The sequence below is a fragment of the Phyllopteryx taeniolatus genome, chromosome 2 (assembly GCF_024500385.1).
Source record: "Phyllopteryx taeniolatus isolate TA_2022b chromosome 2, UOR_Ptae_1.2, whole genome shotgun sequence".
Lineage (NCBI taxonomy): Eukaryota > Metazoa > Chordata > Actinopteri > Syngnathiformes > Syngnathidae > Phyllopteryx > Phyllopteryx taeniolatus.
Genome location: NC_084503.1, coordinates 1,453,531 through 1,478,665, shown reverse-complemented (window position 1 = coordinate 1,478,665; position 25,135 = coordinate 1,453,531). Strand labels below are relative to the sequence as shown.

General features: G+C 43.4%; 2 protein-coding genes and 1 long non-coding RNA gene across 17 annotated transcripts in view; 2 read left to right on the top strand and 1 right to left on the bottom strand.

Annotated features, from left to right (window-relative positions):
- Nucleotides 1-12,236: 12,236 nt before the first annotated feature.
- mibp2 (muscle-specific beta 1 integrin binding protein 2) lies at nt 12,237-14,573 on the bottom strand. Its single transcript, XM_061751324.1, has 8 exons — nt 14,341-14,573; nt 13,720-13,810; nt 13,493-13,538; nt 13,182-13,365; nt 13,025-13,096; nt 12,794-12,900; nt 12,613-12,703; nt 12,237-12,499 (listed from the first exon to the last, which is right to left on the bottom strand). The coding sequence occupies exons 1-7, from the start codon at nt 14,364-14,366 to the stop codon at nt 12,618-12,620; spliced, it is 612 nt and encodes a 203-aa protein (XP_061607308.1). The 5' UTR covers nt 14,367-14,573; the 3' UTR covers nt 12,237-12,499; nt 12,613-12,617.
- Nucleotides 14,574-14,752: 179 nt separating this feature from the next.
- Nucleotides 14,753-16,615, top strand: LOC133466993 (uncharacterized). Its single transcript, XR_009785105.1, has 2 exons — nt 14,753-15,089; nt 15,179-16,615. It is a non-coding gene; the product is annotated as an uncharacterized LOC133466993 (long non-coding RNA).
- Nucleotides 16,616-19,625: 3,010 nt separating this feature from the next.
- Nucleotides 19,626-25,135, top strand: part of plekha7b (pleckstrin homology domain containing, family A member 7b) — an 87,755-nt gene continuing 82,245 nt past the window's right edge. For 14 of the 15 annotated variants that reach the window (XM_061751111.1, XM_061751159.1, XM_061751203.1 and 11 more), the window contains exons 1-3: nt 22,321-22,437; nt 22,552-22,628; nt 22,723-22,780. In XM_061751111.1, coding sequence (XP_061607095.1) covers nt 22,355-22,437; nt 22,552-22,628; nt 22,723-22,780 — 218 coding nt within the window. In that variant the 5' untranslated portion in view covers nt 22,321-22,354. Of the gene's footprint in view, nt 20,205-22,320; nt 22,438-22,551; nt 22,629-22,722; nt 22,781-25,135 lie in introns of those variants that run through there. The other variant, XM_061751143.1, reaches the window with a different exon arrangement.

The window sequence follows — 25,135 nt, the reverse complement described above, 5'->3', positions numbered from 1 at the left end:
ACACACGCTTCAATTTCTTTCTAAGTGAGCAAACCTATTAGCACTCATTTATCTTTGGACATCCTTTTTTCACTATACCCCGAACGTGTTCCTCCTGGGCAATTTCCCTAAAACGATCAACATTGTACTTCGAATCATTGCTACTTTCAACTGTCGAGCCCAGATGACACATTCGAGCGCTACGCTCTTGTCTGCTTTTGTTGTTGTTTACATAAGGTGTTAATTGAATTGTTACTGGGCAGTGGGCATAGAGCACCTCAAGTCTTTGTTCAAGAATGACTGGCATGTGAGCGACAAACCTCTTCACAGAAACTGATATAGGATGTGACAGTGTCCGGGTCAATTCTGCCATCTAGTGGAAGAGAATCGAATTGTTCTGACAATCGCTATACGTTGCTGCCGGTGTTGAAAATGAACAAAGATGTACATACAGTACGTTATTTGTAGTCAATAATCATTCACTTTCCATGGATTTCTACGGACTGTGTTTTCTATAGAAAAGTGCAGGGACAATGTCAGCCCAGCAGATGTCAGCATGGGCGTTTAGGAGTTTTCTCAACCAGAACGCTTGGTCAGAAATAAAGGCACAATTTAGCATTTTGAACAACTTCACCTTCATCGTGTAACAGCCACCAAGCACAACCCAGGCGGCGATGAGGCTTTTAAGATTATAATGCTCCTTATAACAGGAGCATTTGGCACAGGCGACTTCATCGGCGTATTCTGACTGCCTCTGATTTGCAGCGGTGGGAAGTAATGGAGTCCAAAAATGATCCGTACAGTACTGAATTAGATTTTCAGCTATCTGTAATTTACTTGAGAATACATTTTTCTCACGACTTTTTACGTTTACTCCCTACATTTGAAAACAGACGAGCTGTCATTTCTACTCCTGAAATGATCGAAATAAGTTATTATATTATAATGAATATATATTATATTATATAGATTGAGATCATGTGGTCTTATGGTGGCAAAACAGGGGCAGCAACATGGAGGAATGTGAAGCAGAAGTACAGAAACTTGGAGAAGCATTGAGTCGACTCTTGTGCTTAAGTAAAAGTTGTCAATCATATGGAATAAGTTGGCACCATTTAGTTTTTTTAATTCAGCCACACAAATGACTTTATTTGATTGCCTTGCATTGTGTTTATACTGAGAAGGAAACGAAATGTGACAACATTGTTGAACTGTGCTTACTCGCGTTCTGCTTACTACTATTGGATTGTGTTCCTTTGTTAATGTAAACGGAGTGACAAAAAGTACGACTGGCTTATGATAGATAACAACTAAAAAATAAAATACACTTATTATTTAGTTTTTTTCAAGATGGAATTTTGGAACACCAGAAAATGCATCGACCAATCGGTAATATATTGCTTCTCTGAATTGATTGCGTCAATGTTATAACAGTGTGAGTACTTTTGCCACCTCTAGAGGCTAAATTGTTAGAAAGTTGTTTTCGATATAATTTTGGGAACCATTTTTTTTGTACCAGCTAAGAAGTTTCTTTTTTCCTGGTCACAGAAAAGTAGGTTACATTCCTCTGCATCCCAACATGAACGCGTGCCAATTCACATAAAGCTCCAATTTGATGCTCCACTACTCGTGCAGGAAACCAACAATGCGTGGTTCACCCCTGCCCGGCCTTGCTCGGAGCTAAAAGTGCACCGCAGAGTGGTCACGGAGGGGTCCGGCCTAGGGAGGTAGCCACCTAGCGAGATGCTGCAGCCTGCATGCAATGCGGCCACTTGTCAACACACGTCTGCGTTTGTCTGGTGTATTTTTAAATGCACTTGGTTCGTGTGCGAATGCCAGCGAGCTCAATAGCAATACAGCAAGTGGCTCAGTAGAATATGAAGATTGGATAATAAAAGGACAAACATCCTGTTTTATATCCAGATTATTATTGTTATGCAATATGTAAAACTCATCACCTTCATGGCATTGTCAAAAATGCAATGTGTGCTTTCAGTTCGGCAGATAGCGAACATCTTTACAGAAAAAAAAAAAGATGAACTTTCCTTGCTTCAAGCTGTTTATTAGTCACTCCTGTAAAAATATGTATCATATTTGTATGTGAAAAGAAGGAAAGAAAGCAAACCAAACCACATAAATTCGTCCAACCAACCTCTGCTAGCTCAATGCTAACATAATGTGGAAGTGAGCAGATTGTGCAGGCTTGGGACTAAAACAACTGGATGCACAAACAGGTGCAGAAGCAGGTGGACTGTGACATTGACGTTTTATGACATTGCCATTTCATATTTGTTTTTGCAATAGGTGACATGATACTTCCGTGCGGGTAATTACTGCTGATTTGGACTGAAATGATGACGGCGCAAACCCGAAACAGAAGCTTGGGTCCTGGTCTCAGTTCCGAGTCAGCTGTAGTCCCTCAGGTTGTGCCAACCAGAAGTGTCCTGGCACCTATTGCTCGCACGCATCGTGAAAGGCTCTATTGTTCGGAGCACCATATCATGAAAGATCATCCTGCAATTTGACCTGAAAGCCAAATATACTTCACATTTTGCGAATAGTGTTGTTGTGGCCTCAGCAAATCACTCGCATGATGAGTTTTTCCGCCGGATGCTCTTCCTGATGCAACCCACCATTTTGGTGTGAAATTCATCCCGATGTCATCATCATCATCAGCTGTCGCCCGTTTGGAACCTTTTATCCACCATGTGCTATGATGCAATGTGTTACATAACTATTTCACACTGTAGTTTGTTTATATTTGCTTTTCTTTTGCGTCGTTTCACTCTGCTGTCCGCTGCCCGGTTGGCATCGCAAAGGAGAATCTGTTCTCAACTGCCTTACCTGGATAAATAAAGGTTAAATGAAATAAATCAATACAATAATATATAAAGTCTCCCAGGAATAGAAAAAAACTAATATTACTGTGGCTTACTGAGCCATTGTGACCGTCTCCTTGTGTATCCGTATGCCTGTATTATACCGCCCCCGTGTGGCCGTGGTGCGCACATCGGAGGGAGCAGGACGATCTTCATTAAATGGAAGCAAAAAATCTGATTGATGACTTCTATTCTATTTGATCATGTTTTTTTTTGTTGTTTTTTTAAAAATTACAATCTTAAAGCTTTTGTTGTTGTTGTTGTTTTGGCTGGAATGGATGAATGGGATTTCCATTCATTTCACTGGGCAAAGATCATTTGATTTGTGTTTTGAGATACGAACGCGGTCACCGAATGAATTCAACTCGTATCGCAAGGTAGCGCTTGTGGGTCCCGACCCACCTATTGAATTTCACTGCTTCAGTGTATTGGTGGCATTAAAAGGACATCAGACAGTCAAAGAAGTACATTAGTTGTCCTGGTATGTGTATTATACGTTAAGTGTTTTTTGGGGGGGTTTTTTTTGGGGGGGGGGGGGGGGGGGGGGTGTATAAAAACACCTGTGGCTAGAATGAGTCAATTAGACGCTCTTCCTGCAGGCATGGGTGGACGGCATCCTGCGATGTAGACAGTCTGGGTTGCACTCCTCCGAGCATTTGGTTTTCACTCGTGTCCGCTTTTAGAAAGTTGGCTGTCAGAAGCAAACACGAAACGGAGCGGGAGGAGATGATGATGTTTCCTGTCTGTGTAAACATCCATTCAGACGGACGGGCTGAGGAGTGGGAGGCTGCGGTCTGCTTCGAGCCTCTCCCGGAGCCACCATAACAGGATACGGTCGTCGGGCCCCGCGCCGATGACGGCTGCGTGCTGTCATTATTTCCCTCAGCTTTTTTACCGTGCAGTCGGCGTGCGGTGGTATTTGTGCGCCCCGTTGTTTAGAGTTTCGACCGATGCCTCTGGAAAACATAATCTCTTTGTGGTGTTTTCGACCAATGTGACAGCAAATGAGGTGACTTTCCCTCTCTCCTTCTATAACTTCCTACGCACATCTGGCTGAGCGGACAAGGAGAACATTAGTAATTAAGTGGCGGTGACTCAACAGTTGCTGCAAAAATAGACGTTTAATCGAAACAGTTTGCAATGTAACCCGCGGGTTTTCCCAAAAGCGTAGAAATTAACCTATGACTAAAAACACTCGTGGATCTTTGAACATAGGATAACATGGTTTTTTTGTAGACTGCGAGGAATATTCATATTTATTTTATGTGTAAAAGCAGTGGAGCCTTGAGATACGAGTTTAATTCGTTCCGTGACCATGCTTGCAACTTAAAACACTCATATCCCAAATCATCTTTCCCCATTGAAATGAGTGGAAATGCCATTAATCCGTTCCAGCCACCCCATAATATATATATATATATATATATATTTCACAATATTATACTTTATAAAACATACAGAAATGACATAATAGAATAAAATGTAAAGAATCAAATCCAAATTTTGGCCACATTTTTTTGCTTCAGTTCAACGGACATTGTGCTGTTCCGTCTGGTGTGTGCACCTTGGCCTCCTAGTGGCAGTGTAATAGATTACGCACGGAGGCATTACAACTCCTGAGTAAGCCTCTGTAATAGTAGTCTTTCTTTACAATCTGCCTATGAGTATCATTATACTATCTGTCTATATTTGCTGCCCCGTCGTTGGTGTTCAAATGTCTTTTGTTAAAGGGCCATGACACTGCATCAGAGATGCTATTCGTTAGCCTGTCTATGACGTTTTGCACTGTTTGTTAGCATGAAGCTAAGTGGACCTTCCTAATGCCAAGCAAGCTATGCGGTTGTTTTGAATACACAATGTGCAATTCTATTTGTTTCACGTCTAGTTTGAGAGTAGAGTAAAGCTGGGACTGGCAATTAGCAGCTTGATGCCCACTTCTTGCAATAACTGCTGCGTGTTGAAGATTTAGTTTGACTTCACTGCCGCCATGCAATGCTTCAAATATAGGTGTGTTTTTCAGGTGCATAAATATCTGTAACAGGATTGCACCAAACACAGCAAAATATATGATATGTCATATCAAGTGAAATGTTGATGGTCGAGCAAATGATATGATGATCGATTACCAGTTTTTCTTTGGGGGGGGAAAAAAAAAAAAAAAAAGTCAAGTCAATGGTCCGTATTTCCCAAAATGTTGGTGCCTACGGTCAATTGTCCTCCAATTCTGGAATGACCCGCAAACATTGTGCAGAATAACAATGGCCATCTGTGAGCAACGGATTTAGTACGGCGTCATTGCTAATTTGACATAAAGAGGTGAAATTGTTCAGCTGCGCAGCGTGTTTGGATGTCTGACGTGTTGTGTCGGTATTGCGGCCTATTTTGTCACGGCAGACGACTGCAGTATAAACACAGACGCTTGTGGTTCACCGCAGGAGGTGAGGAGTTGTTATTTTCCCTCAGCAATCCCGCAGGTGCAGCACTCAGTGGCGCTAAAACACGGCGGCCTCGCCACGCTCATGTTTTCAAAATCAGCCTGTGCAGCGACTCCGGTGGGCGTTCCAGTTTCTACCACGCAAATGAATGGTTTTGTCGGCTCCTCGTAAACTCTAGTAGAACGTACAAATATAGAAGCCGCTCGCCAAACAACTTGGAAGACTTTGAGGAGCGACGTGGTGAATTAATCAAAACCATTCTCTGGGGTAAACAAAGCCTTGCTGGTCATGTGATCGAGGCAGTACAACCGAGAAAACAGTGGTGAGAATTCATACATAGGCCTCTCCGGGTGTTTTCGTGGCGGGCACGATGCAGACCACCGGGTTCTTGTGATTTTGCAGATGCGAGCGAGCCGACTTTCTTAGAAAAGGGCGCTCTGCGCCGTTGCGGGAGTGGACACGGCCCACTTCATTCAACGCGGCTGCTCTCGTTTCCTCTCAGTGTGGCGCATCGAGTCCCGCGTCGAGACATTTTTGTGCAGAAGAGGACGCCGCCATCCGTGCATCACTGGGGCAATGTCACTCGGCCTGTGTGGCAACAAACAACGTGAGCGGGTACCCTTATTAAATACCAAATGAGCTGGTGAGAATAATAACATGCATCTATGCCCACCCGCAATCGTCTGTGTGCGCCCCCGTGGCCGGGTGCCGGACACTTGGATGATTCAAAAATAATAATAATAATAATAATCATGCATTTCGTGAATTAATTTCTACAAGAATTCAGCGGGTTTCATGCCCGCTGTTCACATATTTATGAATGAAATACATCCGAGAGCTCAGAATCTTTCTGCCTGCGCCCCCATCAAAATCAGCACACGTTCGACCGGCCGCCCCAAAAGTTAGACGTTGGAGCAACAGGTGTCATTTTAGACCGAAATTTGCCACCAAATTGTCACATGTGCCGGGCACATGTCAAATGACGCACCCTCGTTGTGCCGGTACGCCCGAGTCGGCAAACACGCGCTTGCACGGAAATCAGGATACGGCAGTTTTTGTGCTCTGCCGTCTACAAAAAGCTCTTTTGACGATGAAATGGATACTTGTCGTCACTAATAAGCTACTCATTCTGTTCTGCTCAAGTCAATTTACAAACAGCATTTGAGATATATATTCCTGTGAGAAAAGGCCTTCCACAAATCCCCTTTCCTGAGCTTCTTTTGAAAACTATTGAAGACATGCACTCGATTGATTCTCCTCACCCACAGACGAGTTTTGGAAGGAAATCAAAACAAGCTGAACCATTTGGCGACTATCTGGTGGTTAAACCCCAAACACATCAAGTCTTTGTCATCGATTCACTTCAGATCAGCGGTCGTCACGTGTGTTTAAAAAAAATAAATAAAAAGAAAATACAAATAAAAAGTACGCAGCCTCCTGAAGTGCCGAGACAAGTCAGTGTTTGCAAAGTCTGAGCTTTGGTGAAGATGTGAGGTCTGGAGGGAGAATTTATGGTGTTGTTTATATGTTCTTTTTGAGTCCACCGCAGCAGACTGTCGCTTCCTCTGCTCCTTGGATCCGCTGCGCCGCCGAGGTGTGAATAGGCTGGATCGACGGAGCAGGAGGGCGCTCAGAAAAAAAAAATAAACCCCAAAAAATCCCCCTCGCGTATCCAAACAAAATCCAGCGAGATCCAGTACTGGAGGCCTCGTAACCCCAGAGTGGCGGTTGGAGCGGTTTGAGGCAAACTGCGGGGTTTTGCCGTTGCCCAGAGACGACGGCGGTGGCAAAAGACCACAGGTGACAAAACTACTCACACTCTGTTGTTAAGTAGAAGTGCAGGTACTTGTGTATAAAATATACAACGCTGCCTTGAAACGCGGGGTTAATTCATTCCGTGACCACGCTTGTATCGCAAATCGTTTTTCAGGATTGTACTGGAGAGAAAAAAAAACAAAACAACAGTCATAACATTTGCTTTCCACATGACCTGCAAACAGAGAAAATGCTAGCATGAAACACGACTGTCCCGAATGCATTGTCCTTCCTCATTTTTAAGTAAAAAAAAAAAAAAAACCCAAAAAAAGAGTTTAATGGCGCATTACCGCCACCCATCCATATTGTCTTTGCGCTGCAAGGAAACCGATGTGAATTGATGGTGGCTGGATGTCGTGACATTCGATGACACGATCTTGCATCTCAAGACAAAAACAATCAGCTGGGCAACAGCTGATATCTTTAAAAAAACAAACTTGTAAGTTAAGGCATCACTGTACTGCGGATTTGACTCGGTAAGTAAAAGTACAAAAAAAATATGACTGTCAGGTAGTATATACCTGTACAAGACATGTTATCATAAATTGCAAAACAACATTTTTCAGATAAGAGCGCCAGAAGCTCGTGGTTTTTAGCTCGGCACACATTCTACACAAATCATTCTTGGACAATTAAACAATTGTCTGAAATCGAAAGAACTCAATCTTGATTCTCCAAATCTGTTGCGTTATTGTGGTGAGTGCCCACAATGCCCCCCTGCTTGGCACGCCCCCATGCCACTGCTCTCCCTCTCTGTTTTCCTACCATACCAGTTCCTCAATTTCTCTGCTTGACCTTTTTCGAGTTTCATCTTTTTTTATGTTGTGTCGTCATGTACGTAAATTCACAAACGCAAATAAGCGCAAATTTCGACAAAGTAAGGAGGAGTACGTACACGGCTGTTTTCAAATGTAGGGAGTAAAAATAAAGTCATCGGAAAATAAATACTTGAAAATACCTGAAAAATCTATTTGAGTAAAGTATTTGTACTTTTTTTTGTTTTTTTTTTAACCTCCCACCACTGCAAAAGATGAAGTCTTCCAAAGCATTCACACAATATCCAAGGACAATAGGTTTGCAGTAGCCTGCCTCGCTTCTGCGAATTAGGACGACGCTAAAAATACGGATTGAAATGACTTCTCGTTTTGGAACTTTTGCTGACTGTTTGTGTAAACTCGCACACAAACACACAAGGAGGTCAACCCTTTTGGGACAGTGTGAACCCTTTTTTTTTTTTTGGGTCTTCTTCTCCCAGCAGCAGCAGTTATGTAGCCACTTATATCACACGTTCAAGTTTACTCTGACCAGCTGGCAAGCGCTGTGCACTAACACCCACGTTAAAATAAGATGGCGGGCCTTTGCGAAAAGCTGAAAAATGTTTGTCACTGGTGCTAAGCACTTTTTACTACAGTATATTAAGAAGAAAAGTGGTGACTGCGAAGCAGAGTGTAAGCTAAAGTAAACAGAAACTGATTTTGCAAATATGTTTGGGTAAGATTTGACCTGTTTTGACATTTGACAGTGATTAAAAAAAACACCCCAAAGGTCATTCTCTCGCCTGGAAATTTGAAACTTTTCCTAGTTGCTACAAAGTTTGTGCCCACTAAGTTCCGCTTCTACTAAAATGGACTTTAGATTTACCTGTGTGTGTTAAATCGAGGAAAATGGCGGTAAACTGAACGTGCGTACATTTTTTTGGCGAACAGTGTGTTTGAGAGGAAGCTTGAAACGGTCCCGAGAGCTGCCCGTGTTTCCAACACAGCGCAACACAAACGTGCACCTGTTGGTCTGTGAAGGGTCATGTGGGAATCGCAAAAGCGTGAACATGAACTCGTGTTCGACCGGCTATCTGTCGTTCATAATTGGGTAAAGACAATGATGAGGATATTCTTGGGCCGGGTCAATTGAAATGCATGTGCGTGCAGTATGCAAGCGTTAAACTTGATAAATAGACCAGAGCGAGCATTTGAATGTTTGTTCTGGAGGAAAGTAAAGTGGCCGCAGGACATTCCCCCGATGAATGCGCTTGTAATGTGATCTCTGACTCACTCGCTGCTCGCTCACGCCAAACTCCGTAGAATAACTTGAACTTTAGTTTGCATGTTCTCCCCGTGCCTGCGTGGCTTTTCTCCGGGCACTCCGCTTTCCTCCCACATCCCAAAAACATGCGTGCTAGGTTCATTGATGACTCTAAATTGCCCATAGGTGTGAATGTGAATGTGAATTATTTGCACACTGACTGAGGAGTATCTGCAACATTTGCACAATCCACATTGTCCCAGAAGTCTCGGCGCCCTTTGCACAATGGTCATTGCACCGGACTATTGCAATATTAGTCTTTCGAACTGCTTGTCAATGTCTTTCTGTCTCCAAAGTGTTCTGTGTCAATTGACTGTCTGTTGTCGTACTCGAGCGGCTCCAATTACCGGAGACAAATTCCTTGTGTGTTTTTTGGACATACTTGGCAAATAAAGAGGATTCTGATTCTGAATGTGAATGGTTGTTTGTTTGTGTGTGCCCTGCGATTGGCTGGCAACCAGTTCAGGCTGTACCCCGCCTCCTGCCCGATGATAGCTGGGATAGGCTCCGGCACGCCCGCGACCCAAGTGAGGAGAAGCGGCTCGGAGAATGGCACGTTGCTCTGCACACGACAAACAGGTCTGACTTTGACTTTCGTGAACAGATCATCTGCCTCCCACCTGTCTTGGAAGTTAACTGTTTTCCATCCTTCGTTCTGGCCATTTTTGAGACGGGGAAGTGTCAATTTGCTCGAGGGGGCCGGTAGCATAGTTGCTAACGACTGCGACAGAAAGGGAAGGGGCGCTCGCCGGTCTAGACTGACGGGCCAACGCACGAGCAAAGCATTCTGGGATTTGTAATATTAGTGGCGCATGTGCTATATACTGCTGGGCCAGCTCTAATGCATATTTGATATGGTCTTGCGGGCCAAATATAACTACATCGTGGGCCAAATTTGGCCCCTGGGCCTGAGTTTGACATACGTAGTTTAGGCCCTGCCACGTGACCACATTTGAAGTAAATGTCAACCTAATGAGATTTATATCGTGACCTTTTTCGCAAAAGGCTACTTATAATTGAATTCATAAATGAATGAATCAATGATGTGGCAATCGAGGGAAGTTACGTTTTATTTCTAAATATATATTTGTACAGATTCAAGTGATCCGCCAATCTGCAGTTTCACCTTATTTAAACTCACAGTAATATCCCTGTCAGAGCTGTGTACATACTGGAAATTTCCATGAGACCCAAAACACACCAGGCCTTTATAGGCATGTTGACCATTTTTCTTTTTCTGGAATTAAATGACAATATTTAAGAGTCACTCTTTAAGTACAACCGCAATTCCGATGAAGTTGGGACGTTGTGTTAAACAGAATACAATGATTTGCAAATCATGTTCAACCTAGATTTAATTGAATACACTACAAAGACAAGATATTTCATGTTCAAACTGATAAACTTGATTGTTTATAGCAAATAATCATTGACTTAGAATTTTATGGCTGCAACACGACTGAGAAAGTTGAGGAATGCTCATCAAACACAGGTGAACAGGCTCATTGGGAACAGGTGGGTGCCATGATTGCTTCCCTGAATTGCTCAGTCATTCACAAGCAAAGATGGGGCGAAGTTCACCTCTTCATGAACAAGTGCGTGAGAAAATAGTCCAACAGTTTAACGACATTGTTCCTCAACGTACAATTGCAAGGAATTTCGGGATTTTATCATCTACGGTCCATAATGTCATCAAAAGGTTCAGACAATCTGGAGAAATCACTGCATGTAAGCGGCGAGGCCGAAAACCAACATTGACTGCCCGTGACCTTCGATCCCTCGGGCGGCACTGCATCAAAAACCGACATCAATGTGTAAAGGATATCGCCGCATGAAAACCAATGTCAGTAAATACAGTTCGGCGCTACATCCGTAAGTGCAACTTGAAACTCTACTATGCAAAGCAAAAGCCATTTATCAACAACACCCAGAAACGCCGCCGGCATGTCTGGGCCCGAGCTCATCGAAGATAGACTGATGCAACGTGGAAAAGTGTTATGTGGTCCGACGAGTCCACGTTTCAAATTGTTTTTGGAAATTGAGGAAAAGAACCATCCAGACTGTTATGGACGCAAAGTTCAAAAGCCAGCATCTGTGATGGTATGGGGCTGTGTTAGTGCCAATGGCATGGGTAACTTACGCATCTGTGAAGGCACCATTAATGCTGAAAGGTACATACTGGTTTTGGAGAAAGATATGCTGCCATCCAAGCAACGTCTTTTTCATGGACTCCCTGCAGTCCAGACCTTTCTCCCATTGAAAATGTGTGGCGCATTATGAAGCGTAAAATATGACAACGGAGACCCCGGACTGTTGAACTGCTGAAGCTGTACATCAAGCGAGAATGGGAAAGAATTCCACCTACAAAGCTTCAACAATTAGTGTCCTCCGTTCCCAAACATTTATTGAACGTTGTTAAAAGGTGATGTAACACAGTGGTAAACATGACCCTGTCCCAGCTTTTTAGGAAAGTGTTGCAGCCATCAAATTCTAAGTTCATGATTTGCTAAAAACAATCAAGTCTATCAGTTTGAACATGAAATATCTTGTCTTTGTAGTGTATTCTATTAAATATAGGTCGAACATGATTTGCAAATCACTGTATTCAGTTTTTATGTTTAACACAACGTCCCAACTTCATTGGAATTGGGGTTGTACTTTCCAAAGCCAGTCAACTTGCACTTGCACTGGCATGAGTGTGAGAGGTTATCTGCCGAAGGGCAGGGCCATGTCTATTTACTTTATCTGCTTGCCACATCAGACAACCTCATGCCTAGTGTAGCTGGCGTCATAATGGCAATTTATGTATTTATTCTTAGCAAACTGGGCCCAATGAGTCTAAATACTGATAAGGCTCGCACTTCTAATTGGAGGTGACGAGGGAGAGGCTCAAACTTGTCACTCCACTTATCACGGGCACCAAGAGCAGCGTAGCCCCTGACAGTGCTCAGAGTGGTACATAACGGGTGAAGTTTTAAAAAATGCCTTATGACATACTGCAGTTTGCATTGACATTCCACACAAATTCCAGTCATCACAACGACAAAAGTTGGCTTGAGGATCATTTATTGACATATGCATCCATCCTCTGAATACATCTACCCAGTCTCTGCGGAGTGTAGGCCGTATAAAGCAATAAATACGCTTGATATAAAATCATGCCAGCATTTGATGCCGCCAGTTACATATTGATAGATTTTTGTACGTTTAAAACTCGTAGCAGTCAGCTAAATAAGCTGCCAGGTAGAAACTTGAGGCGAGCCGGTCTTCAAGCAGGCTAAATACGTGCTCCTTTTTAGCTGATCATGTGACCTGAAATACAGAAAGACCAGTGGTTACTTCCAGAAATGTATTTACATGAAGGGGGGGGGAGAAGAAGCTTTTTGTTATTATTATTTTTTTTTTTTTAAATCCAAAAATGATACCTTTGTTAAAGAGAATGTTGGATATTATTCAGGATGTTCCCATAGACAAAGTTGAACAGTTGTTCCTTTGACTTTGTTCCATCTAGCTGCACTGTAGTGACACACACAAAAAGGCATTTTTATTTGTTTTATTATTGCCAGGAAATTGGATTTTAAAAAGGACATGCGAGTGGACACTTACAAACATCAACACCTGTCCTCTCCATGATGATCTTGTGTTTCAAGTACATGGGCCAGACGTGGCCGTCGAAGAGGCCCGGGGGGTCTGGCACCGTGTAGTTCCTCGAGCTGTAGCAAAAACAAACAACAACAAATGCAAATGAGACAACGCCATCTCTCAAGAAACTGCGCGAAAATGTATCGAATTGTTGAACTGTGGAATGATAGACTTGAAGTTGAACTGGACACTTACCACCTCCTCTTTTTGCATTCTTCGTAGGGGATGGAAATAAAGAACCTCTGGTTCAGCACGTCGATCAAAGGTCTGCAAAAGAGCAAAATAAATGATTCCCTCTTTCCCGGCGAGAGGCGTCACCGGACAGGAATGTCTCGGAGGAACGAGTTCTTACTGGTAAGTGTAAAGCAGGAAGCCCTCCACGATGAGGATGCGAGTCTCCTCTTTGTGGTCGGACTCTGGCAGAATCTCGGTGTCCAGGGTGTTATTGACGCCGTGAGACTTCTCAAACTTCACCGGGTTCTCAAGCCACGCGTAGATGGTGCTCATCATGGCGTCCATGTCCAGAGCACTAATGACTGGAGATGGATAGCAAAGTCGGAAGAATACAGTGCAAAAATGAAAATTTGATTTCATACAGGCCATAAAGCATGCATGTTACCGATGAGAACACACGCAGACCCTTCCATACAAACACGGGCTTACCATCATACTGCTTAAAGCCATCTTCAACTGCAATCTGATCTTGGGGCTGAAACATACATTGATAAGATGTACCAAGGTACATACACTAGTGCTGCACGCTAAAGGGAAGGCTGTAGAAGCGGGACTGTAATCGAACAAAGAGATGGTAATAGCCCACCAACCTGTGCTGGTAATCCTGATCTTAAGAACTAACATTTAGAAAGCAAATTCAAAAGGTGGCGGCTCACCTTGAAGAAGTCATCCTGGTGTACCACGCAGCAGTTGGGCAGGTTCTTGATCAGGCGGTTGGTGAGGGTGGTTTTCCCTCCATTTGTAACGCTATAAGGAATGAAAAAACAAACAAACAAACAAAAACGTAGTTAATGGTTAACTAATGATGAAAGGCGAAGGATTAACGTTTATCTGAGCTATTACTCTGGTAGTTTATGTACTCCATGACCCAACTTATGCTTATCAGCGTGGCTAAGCATGCCAATTCTCACTTCCAAAAAGATCCCAAAAATTGATAAGCAGCACTACGCGCTCGCCACATAGTCCATTTTTAGCAGCACGCATCTTACTGCAGTAGTTTATCCATCTATGCTGAGCGCCATTAGCGTTAGCCAGGCGTTCGAAAGGAGAACCAACGCTCCTCGTTTCCACGCACGACCATCGTTTAAAAGGCGAGAGAGAAAAAAATCCAACAAACCACTTATGAGGAATGTGCTCAAACGAGTCCCTGAAATGATCTGCCTCCAGAAGACAAGAGAAGAAGAGCCGCCGCCCCACGTGTCACTCACGGCCACTGTCGGGCCTAGCAACTCGGCTAACCCCGGCTAGCTTAAGCGCCATTCATTTGTGCCACTCACCCGCCGATGCCGATGATGTACTTCATGGTGTCCGCTGCTGGTTTGCTCGTAGAAGGGAAAAGTCAAAAACGCCAATAGACAGGTGCTAGCTGATCGGACGGAAGAAAGCTTAAAAAGAGAAGGTTACAGGAAACGTCAACTACTCGACTCGTCCATGGTACTTGTTTTTTTTTCGAGTGGGTAAGGTAAGCGAGATGTCGCTCGGACGCGGTCTTCCACCGAAAGAGGACCGAGAGCTCCGGAACACTTCCACACGTACGGCACGGAGCCACGCCATTGGCTATTTAAACACTTTCTCCACGGTGCCTTGACGGCGCGCGGCCAATCAGAGGCCTCCGCCGACCGCAGACCCCGCCCTCGAAAGCACCGCCTTCATTCTCACTGCACTACACGTTGGAAAAGAGAGGGAAAAAAACGACCACAAGAGGGTATGACTAAAATAAAAAAACAATCTATTTCAGCACTTGAACTCCATCCATCCATTTTCCACACAAGGGTCGCGGGCGTGCTGGAGCCCATCCCAGGCCATCATCGGGCAGGAGGTGGGGTACACCCTCAACACACGCAAACAAAACAATTTGCACTCACATTCACACCTACGGGCAATTGAAGAGTCTTCAATCAACGTAGCACACGCATGTTTTTGGAAACCGGAGAAAACCCACGAACATGCAAACTCCACACAGGCGGGGCCGGGGATTGAACCCAGGTCCACAGAACTGTGAGGCAAGACTGTCTTCCAGTACTGTGTGAGATTTCTACGCACTAGTTGCAGGAACGTCAAGGTAATTTATTTTTTTGTCACCGGTCATATTGTATTTATGGTTTTCCTTTGCAGGGCCGTTACACCTCTGAACCTGAAACACTGAAGTTTTTCAATCGCATGCATATGCTAGTAAAAGTGCATTTGCACTGCCAGTGGAACCTTTTTTTTTTTACTAGTAAGAAACAGTTGTTCTACTGGTGCGCTAAATTGTCTTACTAGTGCGGACACAGAGCATACTAGTACACGACCTTTGAGCTGGACAATAAGGATATCGAACAAATGCTCAAACAGCTTTTTCTACAAGACCGTCACCCAACCATTACAACTATTTCACCAAGCCATTGACTCTCTGTCCCATGTGAACAAATGACACCAGTGTGAAAATATGTGCGATGACGATGTGACACGACTCGTAAACATACTGGACGCACTGTCGTGTGTGCACCTGTCAAGCCTGTTCTCATTTTCTTGGACGAAAATGATCATTATTGACATTGACATTGTATGTTATTTTCCTGAAAATGATGGTTAGTTCACAAATTGTACAAACTTTAGGAGGTTTATGTTCAAAGGTTTTACTGTATTGCACCAAAATTATAGTAGAATAAGTCAAGTCAAAAGTGATTTCCTTAATGGTATACTATACACAATATCACAATGGCTGCTCAGCGTGACCGTTTGCACTTGTCCGCTTGGCCACTCACCTCAAATGTGAAAGTTATTTCAGTGCTGCATGCACATCATTGAGTTGAAATGAATTCATTTCAGATACACTATTGGCACGACGTGCCGTCAGAGGCTATTGTGACATTTTGAAGGCTACATTAGAAATCATTTTTAAGACTGCAACTTGACTACACGCCTTCTTACCCACATTCAATATGGCAGGTGAGGACATTGTAGAGCCAGATCTTAGTTTGTTCAAAACACTGTTCTTCCTTTAACCTCTAGAAAGGGAATGCAGTCATTCTAACTGCTGTCAAATAGTGGTTAGTAGTAGTAGCTATATCTGGAGACATTGAACAATTACATCCTTACGATACGGCAAAAGGCGAGGCGCAAATATATCATCCCCGTTACTTTTTCTGGAATAGCGAACATACTAGTTTGACGTTGATGTTTGCAGCGCTTTATAATCGAGAAAATATTCCTGCAAGTTTGAAGACCAGGCAAAAATGTCAACAGGTAGCAAGTACAGACATCTGAATAGTACATAACGGACCAAGTGCAGTGTATGGTAGAAGGAATGGCAGATGTAGTCCGATTGCTTTGCCGAGACACAACATTCGGTAAACGTTTTTTTCCCCTCCAGCCCACAGCTGACCTCTCCTTGGAAATTTATGTATCGAAGCCATGACACCATATTTTGAGTTGAAGCTCTCGCCCTTCAGAACTATGACCAAAGTTGCCAAGTGCAGCTCGTAAGAGTTCTATTTGTAGCTTGAGTCATCTGGAGTCATTTGGAGCAAAATAGTGCTTCCACATTAAAAGATTATGTTTGCCAAGTGATTTTCTGATTCCTTTTTTCTTTGAATTACCATGTGATATACTAACCCGATGCCACCCTACAAAAGTGATTATTAGGACTGACAGCATAACAATCATCATCATAGCTTGACTTTCATGCTAGAATAAATGAGATCAAGCATTTGGGACAAGAAGAAGAATCACCTTTTATTGTCATGAACATGTCATGAGCACACACGATTTCTTCTCTGCATTTAACCCATCACAGTGAACACACACAATCTTTGTCATTTTTTCAAAAGTGTGTATCAAACTGGTAGCCTTTCACATTAACCAGTACCCAAGAAGTAGCTCACTGTGTCAAAAAGGTTAGTGGCCCCTACCGTAGAGAGTCCCATCTTCAAAGATCAAAACAGCGTATCGCTGGCCGCAACCTCCTATTTCTAAATATGGCCAACTTCATATTCAGCGATATGTCATTTTATGCTTAGAATATGGAAGCAAAACGTTGGGGGGAATTTCAACAGCATATACTGAAGAGAAACATAAGCAATCGCTTTGAATCTGTGATTGTACTTCAACCCTACTCGCCTCAGAACCTTTGCATGCTATCTTGTGACAGCTTTAATCAACCATACATTCGTGACATCATTGGAGACATTGTGCTATAACACAGGGGGGAAATAAATAATCGATTTACCATAGTTGTTATTTACTCATGTTCTCAAACGACTTCCTTTCACATATTATTGAATTTCCTGGAAACATCGATGTCTAAAATGGAAGCACAAAAAACGCAAGCGAGCCAACCGTTATCAGGTGTGTAGCCACGCGAGGTCGACCAGCACTGTTGAACTTAATTTGACTGCAAACATACCCGATCTCTCAAGGTGAATATGACAAGTCTTGAAAAGGTGCATGCATTTTGCTTTCAAAATTATTCGGAAAGTTTCAAGGTTTTACCAGATGATCAATCCATATACTTGATATCTTTTGTATTCCACTGCATCTACAGGTAAGGATAAAAAAAAAAAAACTTCCCAGTAATTGAATTCCTTGGAATCTTTTGTTTGCTTGACTGACATTTCCGCTTATCGATTGCAGTAGGAAAAACAACAACAAATAAAAAGCCCTTTGAAACACTGTCGAGGCCGCTGACAGTGCCTCGGTCTCTGGTGAGATTCAGTCGATGCGGCAAAACGGAAAGCAGGGAGCAAGAGGAAGAGCTAGGAAAATAATAATAATAATAATAATAAAAAAAAAAACAGAACCAGCTGTTTGAGCGGGCTGCTTAAAGCGTCGCGTTCTCGGCTGTGTTTGGGTTCATGTCAAGAGAGAGAGGAAAAATGAAGTGTGGAGAACTGGCTGTCAGGGCTCGACGCTGGCGAGGCCGCGCTGATGCTCGGCTCTCGGTTGTGCCACTGGGGAGGCTCCCCCGACTCTCTCCGGAGGGGGGCACTTTCTGAAAAGTGCCTTTCTGTAATCATACAGAAGGTGTTCTGCAAAACCAGGTGTCTGCAGAATGTTGCTTTTTATTTTTTTAACAGAACAATTCTTTGTTACATTTCTGAATTAGTTGGATACAAAAGCAGGACTGGAATATTCCCAAATGTTAGTAGCTAAAGTGTCATATATTGGGAAACGTTTCCAGTGGAAAAAAAACAAAAAACTCGACACCTGGTGGATTCAAAGAGAGCTGATATACTTACTGGCTGAAATCCCAATTGGAATCGATAAGAGAATCAGGATCGATAAGCAGTATCGAACTATCGATAATGAAATTTGCATCCCCATTTATTCTACTGCACACACAGAGTCTGATGGAACGGTTCAAACTTGCCCGTTTTCCAGTAGTGTTTTGACTCTATTGCACACTTGAACTTTTCACGACATGCAGTCCATCACATTTTTCTTATTGTTTTCTAGGGAAAAAAATGAACAATATCTGTGCGGTGCAATGGTTTCAAGTGTTGCCCCACGTACCTGAGAGATACTACAGGCGCAACTAACCTACTTGAGCGACTGTACATTGAGGTCACTTATTCTTCTGTAATCCTCGGGGGTGACGTTTCAACTCCGACATCCAGTTTTCACATCACGTAGCCGTCCTTGAGTCTTCATATGTAATGGAATTGCATTTCCACAAAGACCGTTTATTCAGCCGGATTACAGTTAAAATGATTGAAGAAAAAAAAAACTCAGTTTGAGTGTGCGATGCAGTGCTGATGTTTCTCATGTAAGTGCCCATTTATATTTTAAAAGAGCTTGTTATCCATTTTGTTCTGCTTCCGTGCAAAGCGAACGAGCAAATGGATTGACTTAACCAGCCAGATCAATTCGATACATCGATATGCTGATTACATATCTTGTGCAACTATCTACGGTATGGAGTCACACTACTCTACTTTGGCAGCGGTATTCTTAGAAGTATAAATCCTGACCCAGATAGAATCACATCAGTGGCCATTTGAGCATCTCGCGTGGATTGAGAGGAGGGAACACTGTGACTTTTCTTCATACAATGAAGAATATTTGCCTAAACCATCTCCTCGTGATGCTTGCCACCTCAGATAAAATTGCCGACTTCCTCAGTTGAACAGATCACGCAATTATATTTAGCGTAACTTCTGGTGTAAATTCTTCTCCTCCCATTGACATGAATTATTTATCAAAAGGTCTGTAAAATATACTTTTTTCCCCCTCCTATATCGCTCAAATTCAAAATGACTTCAGGGTCATGTGATTTTAGAGGTTCCATTCTAGCCCAAGAGAGTGAGTGCAGTCTTGACATTGTGTACTGAGCAACTCGGGCATTATAGCTGTGTAAAGCTATTTCTCCAGCAGAGGTCCCCCTTGTTGTCTGTTCGCTCAGTCCATGTCCATACGGTCGCTGTGGATTACTCATGCCCATGTGAAGTATTGTAATCTTTTGTGGCAATAGGTCTTTATTTAGCAAGTTATAAATTACAGAACTCGTAATATTAAAAAGCAATATTTTTTTTTCTTCTCATAATCATGTTTTTCCGTGGCAGCACAGTGAGAACGTGGCCTCACAGTTTTTTTTTTTTTTAGGTCTGGGGTTTGAATCGTTGTTCTGGCCGTCCTGTCTGGAGTTTGCAATATTGATTCCATGTTTGTGTGGGTTTTCTCCAGCTTCCTCCATTGTGGGACCCACATTCCAAAAACATGCATGTCAGGTTAATGGAAGCCTAAATTGTCCATAGGTGTGAATGAATCTGTGTGTGTGTGTGAATTGTTGTTTATCTACTGTATATGTCCAGGGTGTACCCCGCTTCTCGCCCAAAGTCAGCTGCGACGACAGGCTCCAGAAGAAACGCGATAGAAAATGGATGAATGGATGTTCTTCCACGTTAACGCCATGGAAAGTTCAAAACACGTTAGTGTATAGTGGCAGCATGCATGCTGTTGTTGTTGTTGAAATATTGGATGACAAAAGAGAATCTCAGAAAATATAGGATTCATTTCTTGTTGGCATTTACAAATAACAAGGAATATTGTACATTTAAAGAGAGGTCTTTAACTCATTTCCACCTTTTAGGACTGTTAGCACACTCAGCAATGAGGAAGACCTCAGAAGAGAAGACAATATCATTGAGTCACCTTGCCTCGGGTGTGTATACTGTACATACATAGCGTATGTGTATTTTTTTTTTTTTTAGGGTAAATTAGTGTATGTGCATAAGTGCTGCTGTTGACATTAAATCATGTCAAGGTCAAAAAAAAAAAAAAAAAAGAAATGAGATGAGCTGGTTATATTGCAGTGTGTACAATGTTGCAATATTGTGTCTTTTTAAAGACTGATTGGGAAAAAAGCCGAACCGATTGAAAATTATTTGAATGAACATAATCTTTATTGATGTTGCACAATTCCTTACACAGAAAACTGCCATTGAATGGCTGTTAGGTTGTAGTTTTTCTGTACGTGTGGCTCCTGTGACTGTATACAGTAATCCACAATAAAGGTTATCGAGCTTCTTACTGCTCAGGGATGCTCATATATACCATTTCTCTATGCAAAGGCTATAAACACAACCTGTCAGGATATATTGTAGCTGCTGTGCTCGGCACTCACAAAGCCTCAAGTGAAATCTGTTAAATAACCGTTTAATGCAGAGTAAGCACATATCAGGAAAGGCTCTCTCTTCCAAAGAAGATGATGCTGCGAAAAGCTTCACTTTATGGTACACACTCACTCTTTTCCTGTTGATGTATACATGCATGGATTCTGATACAGTCACCATATCAAACTTGAATAAAGTAGAACCTGTAAACTGGAGCAAATTCCGTTCCTTTAGTCAGAAGGAAGGAAGGACTAGAAGTGTAAAAAAATATGTCATGCTACGGTTAAAATGAACGCACGAAAACAATGAAACACTTGGTCTTAACTTTAGATGTTGAATGACCAAGCCGCACTGCTGCCCAGTACGTCTCATTACGTGACAGTCCACGCTGGCATTCGCGGGTGCGTCTATCGACTGGAGCTCTCCAGTGCTGACTGTAGGCAATACACACTTTTCTTAGTAGTCCTCACCCGGTTGCCGCCACACACGCTTGGCGCCATCTGAACCAAACACGTTTGTCTTGGTCTCGGTTCCAGTAATCCATGTCCTTAGTTGGCTTGCCTTCAGCAAACTCTCTGTGGGCTTTCTTGTGCATCATTTTTAGAAGAGGCTTCCCGACTGGCTTGGGAACGCTTTGGGGGTCCCCCCCCCCCCCCTCCCCTCAACCTCCCGTCCCCCCGGAAGAGCCGGACGAAGTGACCGGGAAGACGGAAGTCTGGGCTTGCCCCCGCGACCTGACTCTGGATGAGCGGAAGAAAATGGATGGATGGATGCACTTGGTAGTGACTTGAGGAATCTGGAATTTTTCATCGCCACGTGTAGGATCTCTTACATTTTCAAAACCGGTATGCGTGTACCCCACTTTACGGGCACATTTGATCTTATTATGGGCCACATGCTGGTGTTATGTCCCTTCACAGCACCCATTGGAGTGCTATGCTACACCTTGCCTCTGGCGGACTTGCTTGAATATTCTATTCTTAGCTGCGCGTCAGAATTTCTGCCAAACGCCACAAATCAGCTCTGGCGACACACTATGAAAATCTGTTTGAGCATTTATTCGACACACGTAATACAGTATTTGTTCGTGTCACTTGAATGCACTGCAATTAATAAGTGGGTCTGTGTATATAGAATACATTAATCTAATAACATCCACTGCCCATTATTATTTAGAATGACCAGAAATATACTACTAAGAATTTTAAGTACCACATTTTTGTCATCTATGCATTCCAGGGCTTTTACTCATTTTTTTAAAGACATTTTTTTTTTTGGGTCATGGTATCATTACTGTATCGGTATTTAGGAACTTGAAGCAGTTATCAGGTTTAAATCAGAATTTAAAGTATCATAACAACACTAGTAGGCCAAAAGTGGCACGAGAAGTGGCAAAACGTGACTAACTGCAGGCTGGATTATTTTATACTAGTGAGGACAAAACAAAAAGTCGTAACATGGACCTGGGGATGGATGTCGAGGATACGGAATAGAAGCTCAAACGCTGCAGTGGCGGAGTGAGGTCGACGGCTCCTTCGCCCTTCTGGCCCTTTAAAAGTATGCGGCTTGAGCAGTGGGATTATTTGCGCTCGGTGGTGGACAAGTCGCCGGAGAGAGAAGGGGCGAGAAAGAGAGAGAGAGAGGGGGTGAGGGAGGTGGGGGAGCTGGAAGGGGGAAGTCGACGCGGAGAAGAAGAATCATGGCGGCACCGCTCGGACGGGACACCCTACCTGACCACTGGTCCTACGGAGTTTGTCGGGACGGCCGCGTGTTTTTCATCAAGTGAGCCACTTCTGAGCCAGTCAGCCGTCGCCACCGGGTGGACGACTCACGGCGAGCTTCGTTCCTCCATCGTTTACCGAGTAACAGGTGTCTTTTTTTTTTATCCCCTTCCAGCGACAAAACTCGCAGCACCACTTGGCTTCACCCGCGAACTGGCGAACCTGTTAATTCCGGACACATGATACGTTCAGGTACGCCGCAGATTGTCCGAATCGCCGTCTACCTGCGGGGGATTTGGCGGATGGCTCGTCGTAGTTTTGATTCGATGTCTTGTTCCTCTTCCAGATTTGCCCAGAGGATGGGAAGAGGGCTTCACGGACGAAGGAGCCAGCTACTTCATCAAGTGAGTGGCACGTTGTTGCATTGTTTGGCCGTCTGAAACGCGATACCGTTTGTATGTTTAAGGGTTTTCCGTGTGTAGTTCAGGCACGTCTGGAATGCCAGCATTACCGATGCTGCAAAAGGTTGTCTAGACTTTAGCAACCAGTTTGAGTTGAGAAACAGTAACACGGTAAGGAGCGCCACTGGATTGGCGACATAAATAATTGCTGCTTGCGGTGTGAGTAAAAGTAGCCGGCTAAGCAGAGGAGGAAGAAGGAAATTAAAATTCTCCTCACATGCTTTACGCAGGACCTCTACTCTCTCCATTAGGTAGGTGTGGAAGCTTTGTGAGTGAGTGAGTGAGTGAGTGAGTGAGTGAGTGTGAAGATTGCAGGAGTAGAGAGTGACCTTGTGGTGACAGAGATGTATAACAATGATTGCAAAATTGAAGCAGGGAGGACAGATTTGCCCAAAGTCACAAACTACAGTGTGCGTTGTTTAGGCCTCTTTCCAATCGGAGTGTTGGTAGTTCGCAAAATCACAGATAGCGCAGCGGCGTGTCCTTCACAACTTTTGGAAGTGAACGATAGAGTGCTTTAGATTTGGTTTAACGCTTCAAAATGACAGGTGGCGACTATTCGCCGCAGCCCAAAAACTGTGACCCTGTATCGGGTTTTGGGGCTCCACATGCAGTACAATATGCTCTGAATTATTTTCTATTGAACCACAAAAACATGATGCGATTGTCACGGAAGACGCTGATTCCTACAAAGAGAGGAAACAGGTGACAATAAAGGAGTAAGTGTGGATGGCCGTTGGGAACGATCGATCACCCCGACACGGTGATGGCCGCGTTGCTCGGTGTGCAGTAGTGCGTAACATTTTGGAGTATCGCAAGCCTTAGGTCATTTGTCTCTTGTCACCATCCATCCATCCATTTTCTGAGCCGCTTCTCCTCACTAGGGTCGCGGGCGTGCTGGAGCCTATCCCAGCTGTCATCGGGCAGGAGGCGGGGTACACCCTGAACTGGTTGCCAGCCAATCGCAGGGCACATAGAAACAAACACCCATTCGCACTCACAGTCATGCCTATGGGCAATTTAGAGTCTCCAATTAATGCATGTTTTTGGGATGTGGGAGGAAACCGGAGTGCCCGGAGAAAACCCACGCAGGCACGGGGAGAACATGCAAACTCCACACAGGCGGGGACGGGGATTGAACCCCGCACCTCAGAACTGTGAGGCTGACGCTCTAACCAGTCGGCCACCGTGCCGCCCTCTTGTCACCATCAATGTTTTATTTCAGTAATTCGAATTTTATTTATGTGTGAGAAAATCATCCTTTTGAAATAGTGTAATCATAACAGCAGAAGAACAGTGTACTCATCGTGAAGAATCAATGGTGTCCACTATTATGAATGATCAATATGTCCATCTTTAAGTAGGAGCAATTTGTCCAACTTTACTGTATTTTATGTTATTATTATTCTATAGCATATATGTCAAACTCAGGCCCGGAGGCCAAATTTGGCCCACGATGTAATTATATTTGGCCCGCAAGACCATATTAATTGTGTATTAGAGCTGGTCCACCAGTATATAGCACATGCGCTACTACTGTTACAAATCCCAGAATGCTTTGCTCGTGTGTTGGCCCGTCAGTCTAGATCTACAGCATTAGATGTTAAAGGAAGTGAGTTATCTACCAGATCTGGTGAATTATGATATGATAGTGTTGTGAGCTCTGCGTCAATGTATGAACCCGCCGTAACCCTCAGATCCCCAAACCACGTCCTTATTGACTGAGCTGCCGCCCCGTGAATAATTATCACTTCATCCACCGTGAATAAGGATCAGTGCGTCCACCTCAGATTCACTGTGTTGGTGAAATCCCGTTCATTTTGGAGAAATTACCACTGTGTCTGCAGTGGCAGCAGAGAGCTCACTGCTCTGGGGACCAACGTAGACTCTATGCTGCTGGGCGTGCTGCAGGCACACACGACTGCAGTAAAATCCCGTCTAGGCGGAGGTGGCAAAAGTACTCGCCAAAAGTACAGATACTTGTGTGAAAAGTGTAGACTCTAAAATGTACTTAAGTGCAGAAGTAAAAATGAAAATGTCAAAATGGAATGCCTGTTTTGATGACTTGGTACAACTACAGTTAAAAAAAAAAAAAAAAAAAAAAACTACAGAGCATTGGCTCAAAACAACGCGTTCCTATAGCTTCGCCAATCTTGTAAACTGAGCAAAAATGCTTAATTAGTTAATGATAAAAACAAAACAAAAATACACCGTTTCCTTTTTATTTATTTATTTTTTTTTTAGATTAGACTGAGAATTTTTGAATGCCAGAGGCTGGTGCTTTTTAGGCTGGCACAA

Excerpts from the sequence above, each read along its gene's own strand:
- mibp2 (XM_061751324.1), bottom strand. The coding sequence starts at position 14,366 with ATGAAGTACATCATCGGCATCGGCGG. Across the intron at positions 13,811-14,340 it reads TACATCATCGGCATCGGCGG|CGTTACAAATGGAGGGAAAA; the intron begins GTGAGTGGCACA and ends CATTCCTTATAG. Across the intron at positions 13,539-13,719 it reads ACCAGGATGACTTCTTCAAG|CCCCAAGATCAGATTGCAGT; the intron begins GTGAGCCGCCAC and ends TGTATGTTTCAG.